Raw genomic sequence first — 14,290 nt, 5'->3', positions numbered from 1 at the left:
AGTTCTAAATCTAGGAGACTGATGACCTCAGACGTTAAGTCCCATGGTGATTAGAGCCATTGGAATCATTTTTAAACGATTCTGTTCGTTCGTCCCGTTCTTGCAGGATCTTTTTCCGGCCGCAGCAATGTCGGAGATTTGATGTTTTACCGGATTCGTGATATTCATAGTACACTCGTGAAATGGTCGTAACCGATATAACAACTGTGCCAGACACTTGTCTTTATAGGGGTTGCAGACCGCAGCTCCATATTCGGCTTGTTTACATATCTCTGTATTTGAATATGCGTGCCTATACCAGTTTCTTTGGCGCTTCAGTGCAAATTAGTCTTCTGCAAAAAATAAATATAAATTATGAATCGGCTGGCTTCATACAATGGGGAAAAAGTATTCATACACTATTACAAATTTAAAAATAGAAACAACTAACGAACCGCTTGCCGCAAGCAACGCCTCCAGTGGCAAGCTGCACCTCGAGCACGTTGGCTCTAATAAGCAATGAATGTCGTGCAAGAGCAAAAATGGGCCGCAAAGTGAAAGAATCTATTGTAGAGGAAAAGCAAATAGTTTGTCTCCCAATGAGAAAAGCGAAAGTCTTTTTCAGAAACAGCTGACAATACTAGAAGTCTGGTAACTCTGCGGCCCATATGGTTCAAATGGCTCTGAGCACTATGAGACTTAACTTCTGAGGTTATCAGTCCCCTAGAACTTAGAACTACTTAAACCTATGTAACCTAAGGACATCACACACATCCATGCCCCAGGCAGGATTCGAACCTGCGACCGTAGCGGTCGCGGGTCCATGCTGTACCTAGAACCGCTCGGCCACCCCGGCCGGCCTGATGCGGCCCATAATATCACGATTTAGAGAAAGAAATACTGTCACCAATAACGAAGGAAGAGGTCGACCACAGAAGGTAACGCTAAGAGAACGAAATAAGTTAATAAGGATGGTCAAAAATGATTCTAAATTGATGCTTTCTGCATTGTCTACGCATAATACGTTTGGGAAGCAAATCATACCAAGGGCTGTTCGCCACGTGTTAAGTAGTGCAGGGTATGGAGGTTCGGTGCCTGGAAGAAAACCATGCATCAACAAGAAGAACAGGAAACTGACACTTGGATTTGCTCGAGAGCATATAAGCAAGAACTTAAGCTTCTGAGACAAGATATTGTTAACAGACGAAAATAAACATATTTGAGGACTACATAGGAAGAACTGGTTAAGTCCATTTTATAAGTTTTTCAGGGGAGCGATTTTTTAAGTTTGAAGTGTTACAGTGTCAATGTTTATTGACAGATAACGAAAACCTGAATAATATTATAAACCCTATGGAGAAACTGCAGACTTTTTGCCGTGGAAGGATTTGTAGAACTGCATTTCATAAGGTCTGTTTTCTCTGGATCCTTCTCAGAAACTTTTTTTATTTTCCATTTCTACATTATTTACACTGCAAATAAATGTATTGTACTTGCTAAAGGCATGAAAAGGACAGAAAAAGAAATTTGAGATTGCAAAAAAATTCCAAGGAAGGGATGGTAAGGCGTATACGATAATTTTGTATATAAAATTAGATACTTTTATTATTTTACAGTTGATGGTCCTTATGCGCTGTGGTGATACTCGTCGTAAAAAAATAGGGGAGCAGTGATTTCCTTGGCACCTTGCAGCTATTTTTTCGATGACATGGGTGTTTAAAATTTTTTTAGAAAAACAATACTCTCAGTGTGGTCTCACAATATTCTCGAAAAACTGGCGTTACTCGGTCTAGAGCTAGCGGGCGAATAAGTTCTGTAGTCCGTAGCTATGGTTATCCCCAACGACTGATGGGCCCGTTTTGTCTACACCGAGAACTATTGCTCGTGTTCTATTGCCGAGGACTGCACGAAGTTCAAAATGAATCTAACAGAATACGAAGCGATGAACACATTAATTACAATCCCTTCTCGGCATTGCAGAGCCCTCGTGAACGTCGTAAATACTTTCTTTAAAACTTAATTCCAATCCCCAAATGTCCTTTGTCTTTCACCACATAGCGGAGAATCTGAATTGTAGAAACGCATAGCAAAAAGATTGTCAGAAAATCAGGTTCCGGCCAACAAGAGATAGAACACACACACACACACACACACACACACACACACACACACACACACACACACATTGGCCTCAGCAGACAGAGGCTGCAGTCATGCCTGTGTGAGTTGGCGTTTGCGTGAGTGTGTACGTATGTTCTATCTCCGACGAAGGCCTTGTTGGCCGAAAACTCGTTAGTCTTTTTGTTGTGCCTATCTGCGACTCAGCATCTCCGCTATATGGTAGGTAGCAACTATCCTCTTCATAATACAGGGTGTACATAAACTCCAGGAACATTTTCAATTATTTATTGCACAAGAACTAAACATTGTACAGATGTCATACATATTGCATTTTGAAGAGACACTGTGAAAGGTTTTTTTTTCTTTCTTACAAATATTCGATATGCGAACCATGAGTGACCCGGCAGAATCAAATTCTTGACATATCCATCCCAGCATGGCATCGTCGATCTGATTAGGGAGGCCATTTCATGAAACAGCTGTCCCCTTCTGTAACACGGCCCATCCATCGATGAGGCAGCTTCGTGTTCAGGTACCCGCGAACTTCACAATGAAAATGGGGTGGAGCCCCATCATGCTGAAAAATGAACGGAGAGTCCGATTGCATTTGAGGCATCAGCCATTGCTGCAAAATGTCCAAGTATGAATATCCAGTGACAGTGCTGTTGGCGAAGAAGAATGGCCTGTACATTTTCGATGTGACAACACACAAAAAACATTCACCTTTTGGGAATCACACCCAAATTCAATGCATTCATTGGATGCTTTGTACCCCAAATTCGACAACTGCGCCTGTTCACTTTCCCATTAGTGTGAAAAGTGGCTTCGTTGATAAAAATTAAGCGCTCAACAATGCCATCCCCATTCTAATTCAATTGTTGCAACTGCCAACAAAACTCAAAACGCTTGTCTTAGTTGTTGTCATTGAGCTTCAGCACTAGCTCCAATTTGAATGGTTTCATAGACAGCTTCTGTCAGAGGACTTCCCACACTGTCATTGGAAGAATTTCGAGTTCACGGGATGCTCGACGCACCGATTTCTTTGGACTCCTTATGAATGTCTCTCGTACGCGCTGCACATTCATTTCACTCACACTGAGACGTTCGCTTCTCTTTGCCAGGCACAAGCAACACGTAAGGAATTTGTTGTGCCACTGGTAAATGGCTTTCTTTGTTTGTGGCGTCTTACTGTACTTGGTTCTGAACATCCGTTGAACAGCTGTAGCACACTTGTTTTTGTCGAACTCCAATACACAGAAAGCTCGCTCGGCACCTGAACTCGCCATGTTTGCGACTAGCGCTCACTATCGGCAAATTACCAAACTATGCTGTGGCGGTATACATGAAAAAAGAACTTTCAGGATTTCTCTTCAAAATGGCAAATATATGATATCTGTACAATGTTTGTTTCTTGTGCAATAAACAATTAAAAGTATTTCTGAACTTCATGTACACCCTGCATTGTTACATTCCATCCTGGATTTTCCATTGTTGAATTTTCCTTTGTCTTCCTCTTCATGCGTTTTATGAAAGCATTTGTTAATATTAATATTAGTAAATACAATATTATTAGCAGTATTTCGGTTTATTTTCAGCGTAACAGTGCGTACTTTTCCGCTACGTCAACCCCTGCCTGGCAACTGCGCTAACGTAAACGGCTCATCACTCGCTCGACTCGGGGCAAAAATACTGTTTTCTAAATGCTTTGCCATATGGGGCTCCCGCTTCTGTCACTTTCATTTCTGGCCATGTCCTACAGACATCTTATATCTGGACGAAATCGGGGATGACGAGTAGGCGCGGTTCCCTTGTTAGCCACCAGAAAATCTGGAGTGCCATCTGCCAACCCAAGTAAGTAGTCCTTATCAAACGAGGCGTAAGTGAATAAGAGCGCCGGATATCTCTCATTTCTTGAATCAATGACCTGCATCCACTGCCTGACATCGCGCCCTGGCCCAGTATTTCTTCTGTTATTGCCAAACGGTTCGTTTTTTCTGCCTCGCCGGCCAGAGTGGCCGTGCGGTTTTAGGCGCTGCAGTCTGGAGCCGAGCGACCGCTACGCTCGCAGGTTCGAATCCTGCCTCGGGCATGGATGTGTGTGATGTCCTTAGGTTAGTTAGGTTTAATTAGTTCTAAGTTCTAGGCGATCGATGACCTCAGAAGATAAGTCGCATAGTGCTCAGAGCCATTTGAACCAAACCATTTTTTCTGCCGGTTTTCTACAGAGTCCCAAATTTTTTGCTGGTGCGTACAAGTTCAGCCGTGGAACGAGCATCTCTAGGCTCAGGTTATAGCAATAAGAGGCGCACTCAGATATGGACTGCATAATATCAATAATATTCTGATAACAACAAATTCACGGTGCGCCCCTGGAAAACTAGAGCGTCAATGCCGAAATTAAAAAACGAGCTATTACCTCCTCAGTGTGCAGGAACTAATCTATTAGCGTATCAAGCAAAACAAAAGCGTTCAACTTCTCTCGGTCAACAGACATTCTGGCATCAGAAACAACAAAATTGTTAATCAAAATATCCACGGGTGTACTGCCGGTCTATGTGTCCAACGGGCACAATATTTCGGCGATCACGACCACGGCGGACAGAACCATCACACCGACGTCATCTCAGACGCCGTCGCTATCTGTTCCACCGCGCTACCGTGGCGCGGGGCGCGGACGGCGAAGGGAGCGCGCCGCGGGCGGAGGGTATTTAAATCAGCCGCCGCCGCGGCGAAACGCGGCCGAAACTCATATTGCTGATCTCCAGAGGGTGCAGAACCGAGCACTTCGGCTCGCCCTTCGGCTCAGGGACCGCTTCCGCCAATCCGCGCGACAATTTTATCAAGAGACCGACCGGTCTCAAAATAGGCTCGTCAAGGCACTGGGCCACCAAATCCACCACAGGCCGACTACACGTTGGCCTGACCTGTTGCGAGAGTGAAATACTCGTAACAGCCAATGGATGCAGAGCATCCGAGAGGCCAGATCAAACTAAGTCAGTTCTCTTCAGTCCCAAGATAATATGATAAGCAGGAATAGCGCAAGACGCTTACCCTGCAAACTCACGAGCAAAGGACCGCTCGTTAGTAAACGTGACGTGACGTGACCGAACCCAGTTCCCCCTGAGCAGCCATAGCGTACGGATCTCCGTGCCGGAGCGTTCACAGGAGCTCAGTCCGTCAGTTCACCTGATGATGGCGACATGTTTGATCGCCGAAATATTGTGCCCGTTGGACTCTATAGACCGGCAGTACACCCGTGGATATTTTGATTATCAAATACGCCGGGAGAAACTCAAGAATCACAACAAAATTGTTGACCAGTTAGCAAAGAGTTGCATTAAGGATGCAGTACCTTTTTTGCACTTGTACCTTATTCAGACTTCGTTACCCCTGTAACTAAACGGGCATTTTATGTTTGGTACCATCATCATCATCATCATCATCATTTAAGACTGATTATGCCTTTCAGCGTTCAGTCCGGAGCATAGCCCCCTTTTAAAATTCCTCCATGATCCCCTATTCAGTGCTAACATTGATGCCTCTTCTGATGTTAAACCTATTACTTCAAAATCATTCTTAACCGAATCCAGGTACCTTCTCCTTGGTCTGCCCCGACTCCTCCTACCCTCTACTGCTGAACCCATGAGTCTCTTGGGTAACCTTGCTTCTCCCATGCGTGTAACATGACCCCACTATCTAAGCATGTTCGCCCTGACTGCTACATCTATAGAGTTCATTCCCAGTTTTTCTTTGATTTCCTCATTGTGGACACCCTCCTGCCATTGTTCCCATCTACTAGTACCTGCAATCATCCTAGCTACTTTCATATCCGTAACCTCAACCTTGTTGATAAGGTAACCTGAATCCACCCAGCTTTAGCTCCCATACAACAAAGTTGGTCGAAAGATTGAACGGCGCACGGATAACTTAGTCTTGGTACTGACTTCCTTCTTGCAGAAGAGAGTAGATCGTAGCTGAGCGCTCACTGCATTAGCTTTGCTACACCTCGCTTCCAGTTCTTTCACTATGTTGCCATCCTGTGAGAATATGCATCCTAAGTACTTGAAACCGTCTACCTGTTCTAACTTTGTTCCTCCTATTTGGCACTCAATCCGTTTATATTTCTTTCCCACTGACATTACTTTAGTTTTGGAGATGCTAATCTTCATATCATAGTCCTTACATTTCTGATCTAGCTCTGAAATATTACTCTGCAAACTTTCAATCGCATCTGCCATCATAACTAAGTCATCCGCATATGCAAGACTGCTTCTGGGAAAACTTTCGGCTAACGAAAGCACTTAACTTCGCATGGCTTCAACAATGCATTCCCAAAACTACGTGGTATTCAAAATTTAAAGTTTCACTACGATATAGCACATCAATCATAAGAATACCAAATGGAAACGGGTGTTATCCAGGACATCTATGCAAGTTTTAACCTCTCCATAGTGTAAAGATCACGCCCTCAGAAGTAGCACAGGGCAAACTTTTTAAGGCAATCGTCAAATTGGGAATTCCCCTACACACAATCCACATGAACCTTGCCGAACAGCCAAACATCTGTGCCCACATTGTAAGATACTTTCACACGATGGACCTAAGATGTGATGACACCGAGGGATAACAGCCGCAGTGCTTGATTGACTCCACATGTGCAGTCCAGCGACTACTAACGGAGGAAGTAACGGCTGCAATCATTTAGCTATTTTGTAATTGGTTTTGTGCCCAGCGTTAATCTCTTGACCGGTAAGTTAGTTAATTCCAATACTGGACCTTATAGAACTTATTCCAGTGAAAAATGTTGGTCAATATTAACACCCTCACTACAAGAGTAAAGAAGTTTATATGTTTATATTACTTGTACTCATAGTATACAGGGTGTTTCGCAATGTTTTGATGATTTCGAATAACGCTCTCTAAAAACAAGAGACAGTGAAAATGGCGCTGTCTATTACTAATGTCGAGTGTTAAGTTTCAATCCATACACCGGTCAGCAATCATGTCGTACTGATCGAAGCAACATGTTGCGTTGGTGGTGGCGTACTATTTTCACTACTGCGAATCTTTTGAGTGCGTGCAACGTGCCTTTCGTAAGCATTTAAAGATTCAGCCCCCATATCCAATTCCTGCTCGTGAAATAACATTGAACTAGGTAAGAAATTTCCGTGCAGCTGCCGGTGCATCGAAAGTCAAGCGGCCCTCGGAAAAATGTCCGAACTTCCAAGAACATGGAACGTGTGCGTTGGAATTTACAGACAAGCCCTCGTCATTCGTTACGAGAACTTGCTTCCAACAAGATGGCGACTCATGCGGCACATCCAACAAGACCCTGCAAGTCGTCCGTGAAGCACTTGGTAACTGCGTAATTTCCAAACGCGCTTGTGTCGAATGGCCGCATCGTCCACCTGATTTAATCGCGCCAGTCTCTCACTCGTGGGGTTATTTGAAGGCGAGAGTCTACTCCAACCAGCCGAGAAGCTTGGGACAGTTAAAAGATGTAATTTGCAATGCCGTGCGGGATTAGCCGAGCGATCTAACGCGCTGCAGTCATGGACTGTGCGGCTGGTCCCAGTGGAGCTTCGAGTCCTCCCTCGCGCATGGGTGTGTGCGTTTGTCCTTAGTATAATTTAGGTTAAGTAGTGTGTAAGCTTAGAGACTGATGACCTTAGCAGTTAAGTCCCATAAGATTTCACACACATTTGAACAATTCGCAATGAAATTTCCAGAATTCCTCCGGAAGTTAGGAAAGATATGTTTGAAAACTGGGCGAAACGTCTCAAGCTTTGTGTATCAGTGGATGGTCGTCTTTTGCCCGATGCGTATTTCATAAGTAAAATGTTCAACTTTGTTTCGCGAATATTATGTGTGTTATTCAAATTTGAATTCGTCAAAACATTGTGAAACATCCCGTATAATTAAGAGATAGTAAGATGTATCGAGAATTCTATATTAACATAACAAATATCATTAAATTGTTTTTTTAGGGGGTGGGGGCGGGTCATCGGTCTTCTGATTAGTTTGGCGCAACTCGCTACGAATTCCTCTCCTGCGGTAACCTCTTCATCTCCATTATTTATTCAAAATACGTCCTCGATTATTTATTCGATATACTCCATTGTATGTCTATCCATACGTATTTTACTCTTTAGAGCTCCCTCTAGTACGTGGAGGTTATCCCTTATGTCTTAAGACATGCCTTATCATCTTGTGCCTTCTCCTTGTTGGTATTCTCTACACGTTCCTTTCTTCGCCTCATTCCTTACCTTATCGGCCCACCTAATTTTCAATATTATTCTCTAACAATTCGATTCTCTTCATTTCCGACTTTACCACTATTCATGATTCACTGTCATACAATGCTGTGCTTCAAACGTACATTCTCAGGAATTTCTTCCTCAAATTAAGGCGTATGATTGATTCAAGTAGACTTCTTTTGACCAGGAATGCCCCTCTTTGTTTGTATTAGCCTGCTTCTTATGTCCTCTTTGCTTCGTCCGTCGTGGATTGTTTTGCCTCCAAAGTAGGAGAATTCCTTAACTTTGTCTTGTTCATGATTACCAATTGTGAAGTTAAGTTTCTCTCGATTCTCATTTCTCCTCCTTCCCATTTCTTTTGGCCTTTTTCCGATTTACTGTCAGTCCATATTTTGTACTCGTTAGAGTGTTCATTCCGTTCAACAGATCTTGATGTTCTTTATTTTCGCTGAGGATAGCAGTGTCATCGTCGAATCTTATCTGTGATATCCTTTCACCCTGAATTTTAATTCCACTCTTGAACCTTTATTTTACTTTCGTTAGTGCTTCTTCGTTGTGTACATCGAGCAGTAGAGGGGAAAGACTGCATCCCCGTCTTACACTAGTTTTAATCCGAGCATATCGTCCTTGGTCTTCCAGTCTCATTACTCCCTCTTGGTTTTTGTTCATATTGTATAGTACGCGTCTTTCCTTATAACTACATTTTTCCTTAGAATTTAGAACACTATACACCATTTTCCGTTGTCGAAAGGTTGTTCTAGATCGACAAATCCTATGATCGAGTCTCGCCCTTCAGTCTTGCTTTTGTTTCCAAGCGCAACGTCAGAACTGCCTCTCTGGTGCCTCTACCTTTCCTACAATCAAACTGATCGTCGTCTAACAGATTCTCAATTTTCATTTCCATTCTAGACGTCAAATAAACAAAAAAAGACCTTTGTTTGACAAACGCAAGCATAAATTTTCAGATACGTTTATCAAATCAGCAGCTAATCAAAATTTTCTCAAACACGCCAGACACAGTCTTTGATTTGACAAACGGGTCAAACAAAGCAGCACATTGCCAAATACACCGAAGAGACAAAGAAAGTGATACACCTGCCTAATGTCGTGCAGGGCCCCCGTGAACACGCAAGAGCGCCGCGACACGAAGTGACATGGGCTCGACTAATGTCTGAAGTAGTTCTGGAGGGAATTGGCTCCATGAATCCTGCAGGGCTGTCCTAAATCCCTAAGAGTACGAGGGGATGGAGATCTCTTCTGAACAGCACGTTACAAGGCATTCCAGATATACTCAATAATGTTCGTGTTTTGGATGTTTGGTGGGCAGCGGAAGTGTTTGAAACCAGAAGAGTGTTCCTCGAGACGTAACAATTCAGGGCGTGTGGGAATTGTCTTGCTGGAATTACCCAAAGGACATTAGTGGATGCAGATGATCAGAAATCACGCTTACGTACGTGTCACCTGTCCGAGTAGTATCTAGATGCATCAAGGATACAATATCACTCTAATTGCGCACGCCCCACACCATTGCAGAGCCTCCACAAGCTTGAACAATCCCCTGCTGACATGCAGGGTCCACGGATTCATGAGGTTGTCCATATACCCGCACATGTCCATTCGCTCGAAAGAATTTGAAACGAGATTCGTCCGACCAGGCAACATGTTTCCAGTCATCAACGGTCCAAAGTCGGTGTTGACGGGCCCAGTCGAGACGTAAAGCTTTGTGTCGTGCATTCATCAAGGGTACACGATTGGGCCCTCAGCTCTGAAAGCCCATATCGATGATGCTTTGTTGAATGCTTCGCATGCTGACACTTGTTGATGGCCCACATTCAAATCTGCAGCAATTTGCGGAAGGGTTGCACTTCCGTCACGTTGAACGTTTCTCTTCAGTTGTCGTCGCTCCCATTCTTGCAGGATCTTTTTCCGGCCTCAGCGACGTCGGAGATATGATGTTTTACCGGATTCCTGATATTAACGGTACACTCCTGAAATGGTTGTACGGGAAAATCTCCGCTTCTTCGCTACCCCGGAAATGATGTGTCCCATCGCTCATGCGCCGGCTGTAACACCACGTTCAAACTCAAAAATAGTCCAAATGGCTCTGAGCACTATGGAACTTAACATCTGAGGTCATCAGTCCCTGGAAGTACTTAAACCTAACTACCCTAAGAACATCACACTCAACCATACCCGAGGCAGGATTCGAACCTGCGGCCGTATAGCAGTGCGGTTCCAGACTGAAGCACCTAACACCGCTCGGCCACAGTGGCCGGCCGTTCAAACTCGCTTCAATCTTGAAAACCTGCCATTGTAGCAGCAGTAACCAATCTAACAACTGCGCCAGACACTTGTATTTTGTAGGCGTTGGAGGCCGCAGCGCCGTATTCTGCCTGTTTACATATCCCTGTGACTGAATACGCATGCCTTTACCAGTTTTTTTAGCGCTTCAGTGCAATTTGAGAAAGACGCGCCGGCCGCGGTGGACGTGCGGTTCTAGGCGCTTCAGTCTGGAACCGAACGACCGCTAGCTACAGTCACAGGTTCGAATCCTGCCTCGGGCATGGATCTGTGTGATGTCCTTAGGCTAGTTAGGTTTAAGCAGTTCTGAGTTCTAGAGGACTGATGACCTCAGATGTTAAGTCCCATAGTGCTCAGAACCATTTGAACCATTTTTTGAGAGAGACGCGGGATTTGACAAACTGTTTGTTTACGAGCGCTTTAAAGAGACACAGCCGTTGACCAGTTCATGACTTGACAAGGGACGCCTCTCGTTGCACTCCTCTCATATCTAGCTGAAGATTGAGACATACGGCGCGGCAGCCGGTAGTTGCGCAGTGGGCAGCGACGGGACAGAAGGCTAGGAGGAAGTGCGTATAGCGACTCGGCTAGTAGCCGCCAGCTCCCATGCGGCACAAGGAGCCCGCCCTGCCGCTGCTGCTGCTGCTGCTGCTTGGCTTCGGGGCGAGGGCGCGGGCCTCTCGCCTCGGCAGCTTCTGCGAGCACCTCATCGCCCCAGACCCCAGTCCGCCAACCATCAGCGCGGAGCTCAACAGCGTAGACACCGCGTACCTGACCAAGTACAAGTCGCTGCACTGCTGCGCCAGGGACTACGACAGCATCGAGTGGTAAGCGCCGTCTCTCAAGTCTCATTTAGACCGGAGCGAATGGAAGCAAACGCGAGCGAACGAGCATTCATCGAAAATTTGCTTGTGTTCACTATCATACGCTTACACCCGCGAACAGGCGTCGCCACTGGAGGAAATACGAGAGAACGAGTATGACGTGCCAACCCTACGAAAGCTGCGTTGTTGCTCTTCTGGCGCTAATGGTCGTCACTCGGAAGCAAAACAATGCGAAACTTCGTGAGTCAGATGGGGTTGTTCTGCATGACGAGCACGCTGTTTTTGACGGAACAACGAAATTGGAGTAGGAAAAGAACAATGTAGCTTGAAACGTGGTGCGCTTCAAAGATGTCTTCGTTAGGATTGTTCCAAAACCTGGTACATATATCGGTTGATGCTTTTTATTGGTTTCTCACTACAGTAGAGGAGGAAATGAGAAAGTAGAACACTGACTACTGACGTGTAACATAACCTGAAGAAAGACGAGAATTTATGCTCTGGTTAGCAGCAACTGGAAATGTTTAGTTTGGCAACTGTTTCGCATTTAAAACCTGTCTTCTTACTATAATTGAAGGGCAAGTTTCAAAGCCCCGGCCCGGAAACGTCCGCCTGCGTGGCACTTTCCCTCCCTTCCTCTCAAACGCCTCAAGTCACTAGTAGCAATGCCGGCTCGGCACGAACTACTGGGCGCCTCGACTGGCTGAGTCCAGTTCAAGGTCACACTGCTACTAAAGTGCGCGTCATTTATGACGGCGGCCGAGTTTAGGTACGTTCTGCGCATCTGACGTCACAAAACACAGTCAGCCGATGAACGGAGAACGACGTTGCCAGAGCACGGCTGCAGTGCATAGCACGGACGAGTGTCTTCAGTTTTGGAAACGTTCACTCATAAATAAAGTAACTGAACGAAAGCAATGTCTTGATAGCAGAATTCCTTTTATAGAAAGTTTGGAAAAAGCATTCTTTATACCATTTGCTTCATATTCTATTAATTAATTAAACCAAACAAGCAGTAAGCCTCCTAATTCAGGTGATAGCAAGGAAAGGTGTTTGTATCATTCTCACTAACCGCTTCTTCGCAATAAAGAACAGCTGTAATTGTTTATCTCCTATTGTACTTCGACGAAACGTGAGTAATTCATAGTCATACCAACAGTGTTTGTCGGTATTTTGCGTCCTACTTTAAAATTCTCCAGGAAGTAGACTGTATGCTGAGCTGCATTAGCGTAATGGTTTAAGTGTTTGACTGCTAAGCAAAAGGTTCTGAGATCAAACCTTGTTGAGCGCTTAGTATTTTATTTATTTACAAACGATATCGAATTGTCTTACTTCATGGATTTTATTTGTTTGAATGTAATTTTTTGAAATTTCTAGTCGAAACTGAAATCAACCATACAGAAAGTATAAGCTATGGACTTTTACCTCTGCAAACTCTTCAAAATTTCGTGCAGTGGTTTACTACATTTAATGCTGCACAATAACTGCGTTGAACATCGAAACAAAATTAAGTCATTTATGGGGGGAAGGTATCAGTCAAGAAGATGTGTAAAAATCAAATTTTTGGCCCAAGTAGTTTTTGTGAAATCGAATGATAAGTGTGTCAGAGCAGTCGGAACATCATGTGTCTGCACAGGCGAGCAGTGCAGTGATGACAAAATCGTGCACAGCGCGGCGCTTCCCCCTAAACGTAAGTTTGCTTGGCACGTGCAACTGGCAACGCAGCAATCTCCCGCGTCTGGGCGGGCATGCGCGAACCGCTAAGATAAAAGAATTGAACTATAGTGCATAAGTGAAATTTTTCTTTTTTTTTCGGAACATGGGAGAGATAAGGAAAGGAGATAAAGAATTTATATTGTCTATAATAGAACATACAGTCACCAAAAATCTTTATTTTACAATTGCTGTTCACTACTTTGGCCCATATAAACAGATACTCGTCTCCATGGAGCTTCTTCTTTCTGTTTGTAGACAAAGTAAACTGCTTGTCTGGCACCGAAGTACCACAGGGAACCCTTGTGAGCAGACCAGTACTCTCAGCTATACTCCATGTCTTCCAAGACAAAATGTTTGCATCAGGGAAAGCTTCAAGGCCTCCATAATCAGCATGGTTACCCCACACAACAGCCTAGGTCTGACATGCACTGCCTCCAAAAATGAGCTTTGACATCACACTTGAACTGCATTCGTAACCCGCGAAAAACATTTGGACCACCCATAAGCTGCTGCTTATTGAATTGACCAGCCAAGTCAATCTCTATTGCTCTCAGTGACTTGTATACCAGAACACCGCGCCACAAACGACGACGATATCCACGTTGCACAGACATTTCCGAGGCACATCAACAACATCTATACTTTCAGTTAAAAATTCCGCGCTGTTAAGCCCTGGTCGATACATAAAAAAAATTTTAACGTTTCATCTCCAGCCGTTGATGACATCTTCAGAGATAAAGCGGCAAACTGCTACCAACTCGAGGTATCGCCGAATATATAGGCGGCGTAGAGGGCTCTACAGTCCATCACATGATGTCAGCTACCTTAATGCCAACACACTCGGTGTAGCGTTGACACACAAACTTTATCCAATTTAAAACCTTCCTCTTTACTGTTAAAATTATTGTGATATTCACAAATCTCAGTAGCTTCCTTACACATGCGCACATGATGGTTAGTTAATTTGTGGGAGGGGACCAAACAGCGAGGTCATCGGTTCCATCGGATTAGAGAAGGATGGGGAGGGAAATCAGTCGTGCCCTTTCAAAGGAACCACCCCGGCATTCGCCTGAAGAGATTTAGGGAAATCACGGA

General features: G+C 44.4%; 1 protein-coding gene across 1 annotated transcript in view; it reads left to right on the top strand.

The window, feature by feature from the left end:
* The first annotated feature begins 11,264 nt into the window (after window positions 1-11,264).
* LOC126331082 (interleukin-1 receptor accessory protein-like 1-B) overlaps window positions 11,265-14,290 on the top strand; it is a 121,329-nt gene continuing 118,303 nt past the window's right edge. Inside the window, exon 1 of the mRNA XM_049996441.1 lies at window positions 11,265-11,485. Coding sequence (XP_049852398.1) covers window positions 11,265-11,485 — 221 coding nt within the window. The remainder of the gene's footprint in view (window positions 11,486-14,290) is intronic.

This window comes from Schistocerca gregaria, chromosome 2 (assembly GCF_023897955.1).
Source record: "Schistocerca gregaria isolate iqSchGreg1 chromosome 2, iqSchGreg1.2, whole genome shotgun sequence".
NCBI lineage: Eukaryota > Metazoa > Arthropoda > Insecta > Orthoptera > Acrididae > Schistocerca > Schistocerca gregaria.
The sequence above is the reverse complement of the archived record's forward strand: the minus strand, read 5'-3'. Positions and strand labels throughout refer to the sequence as shown.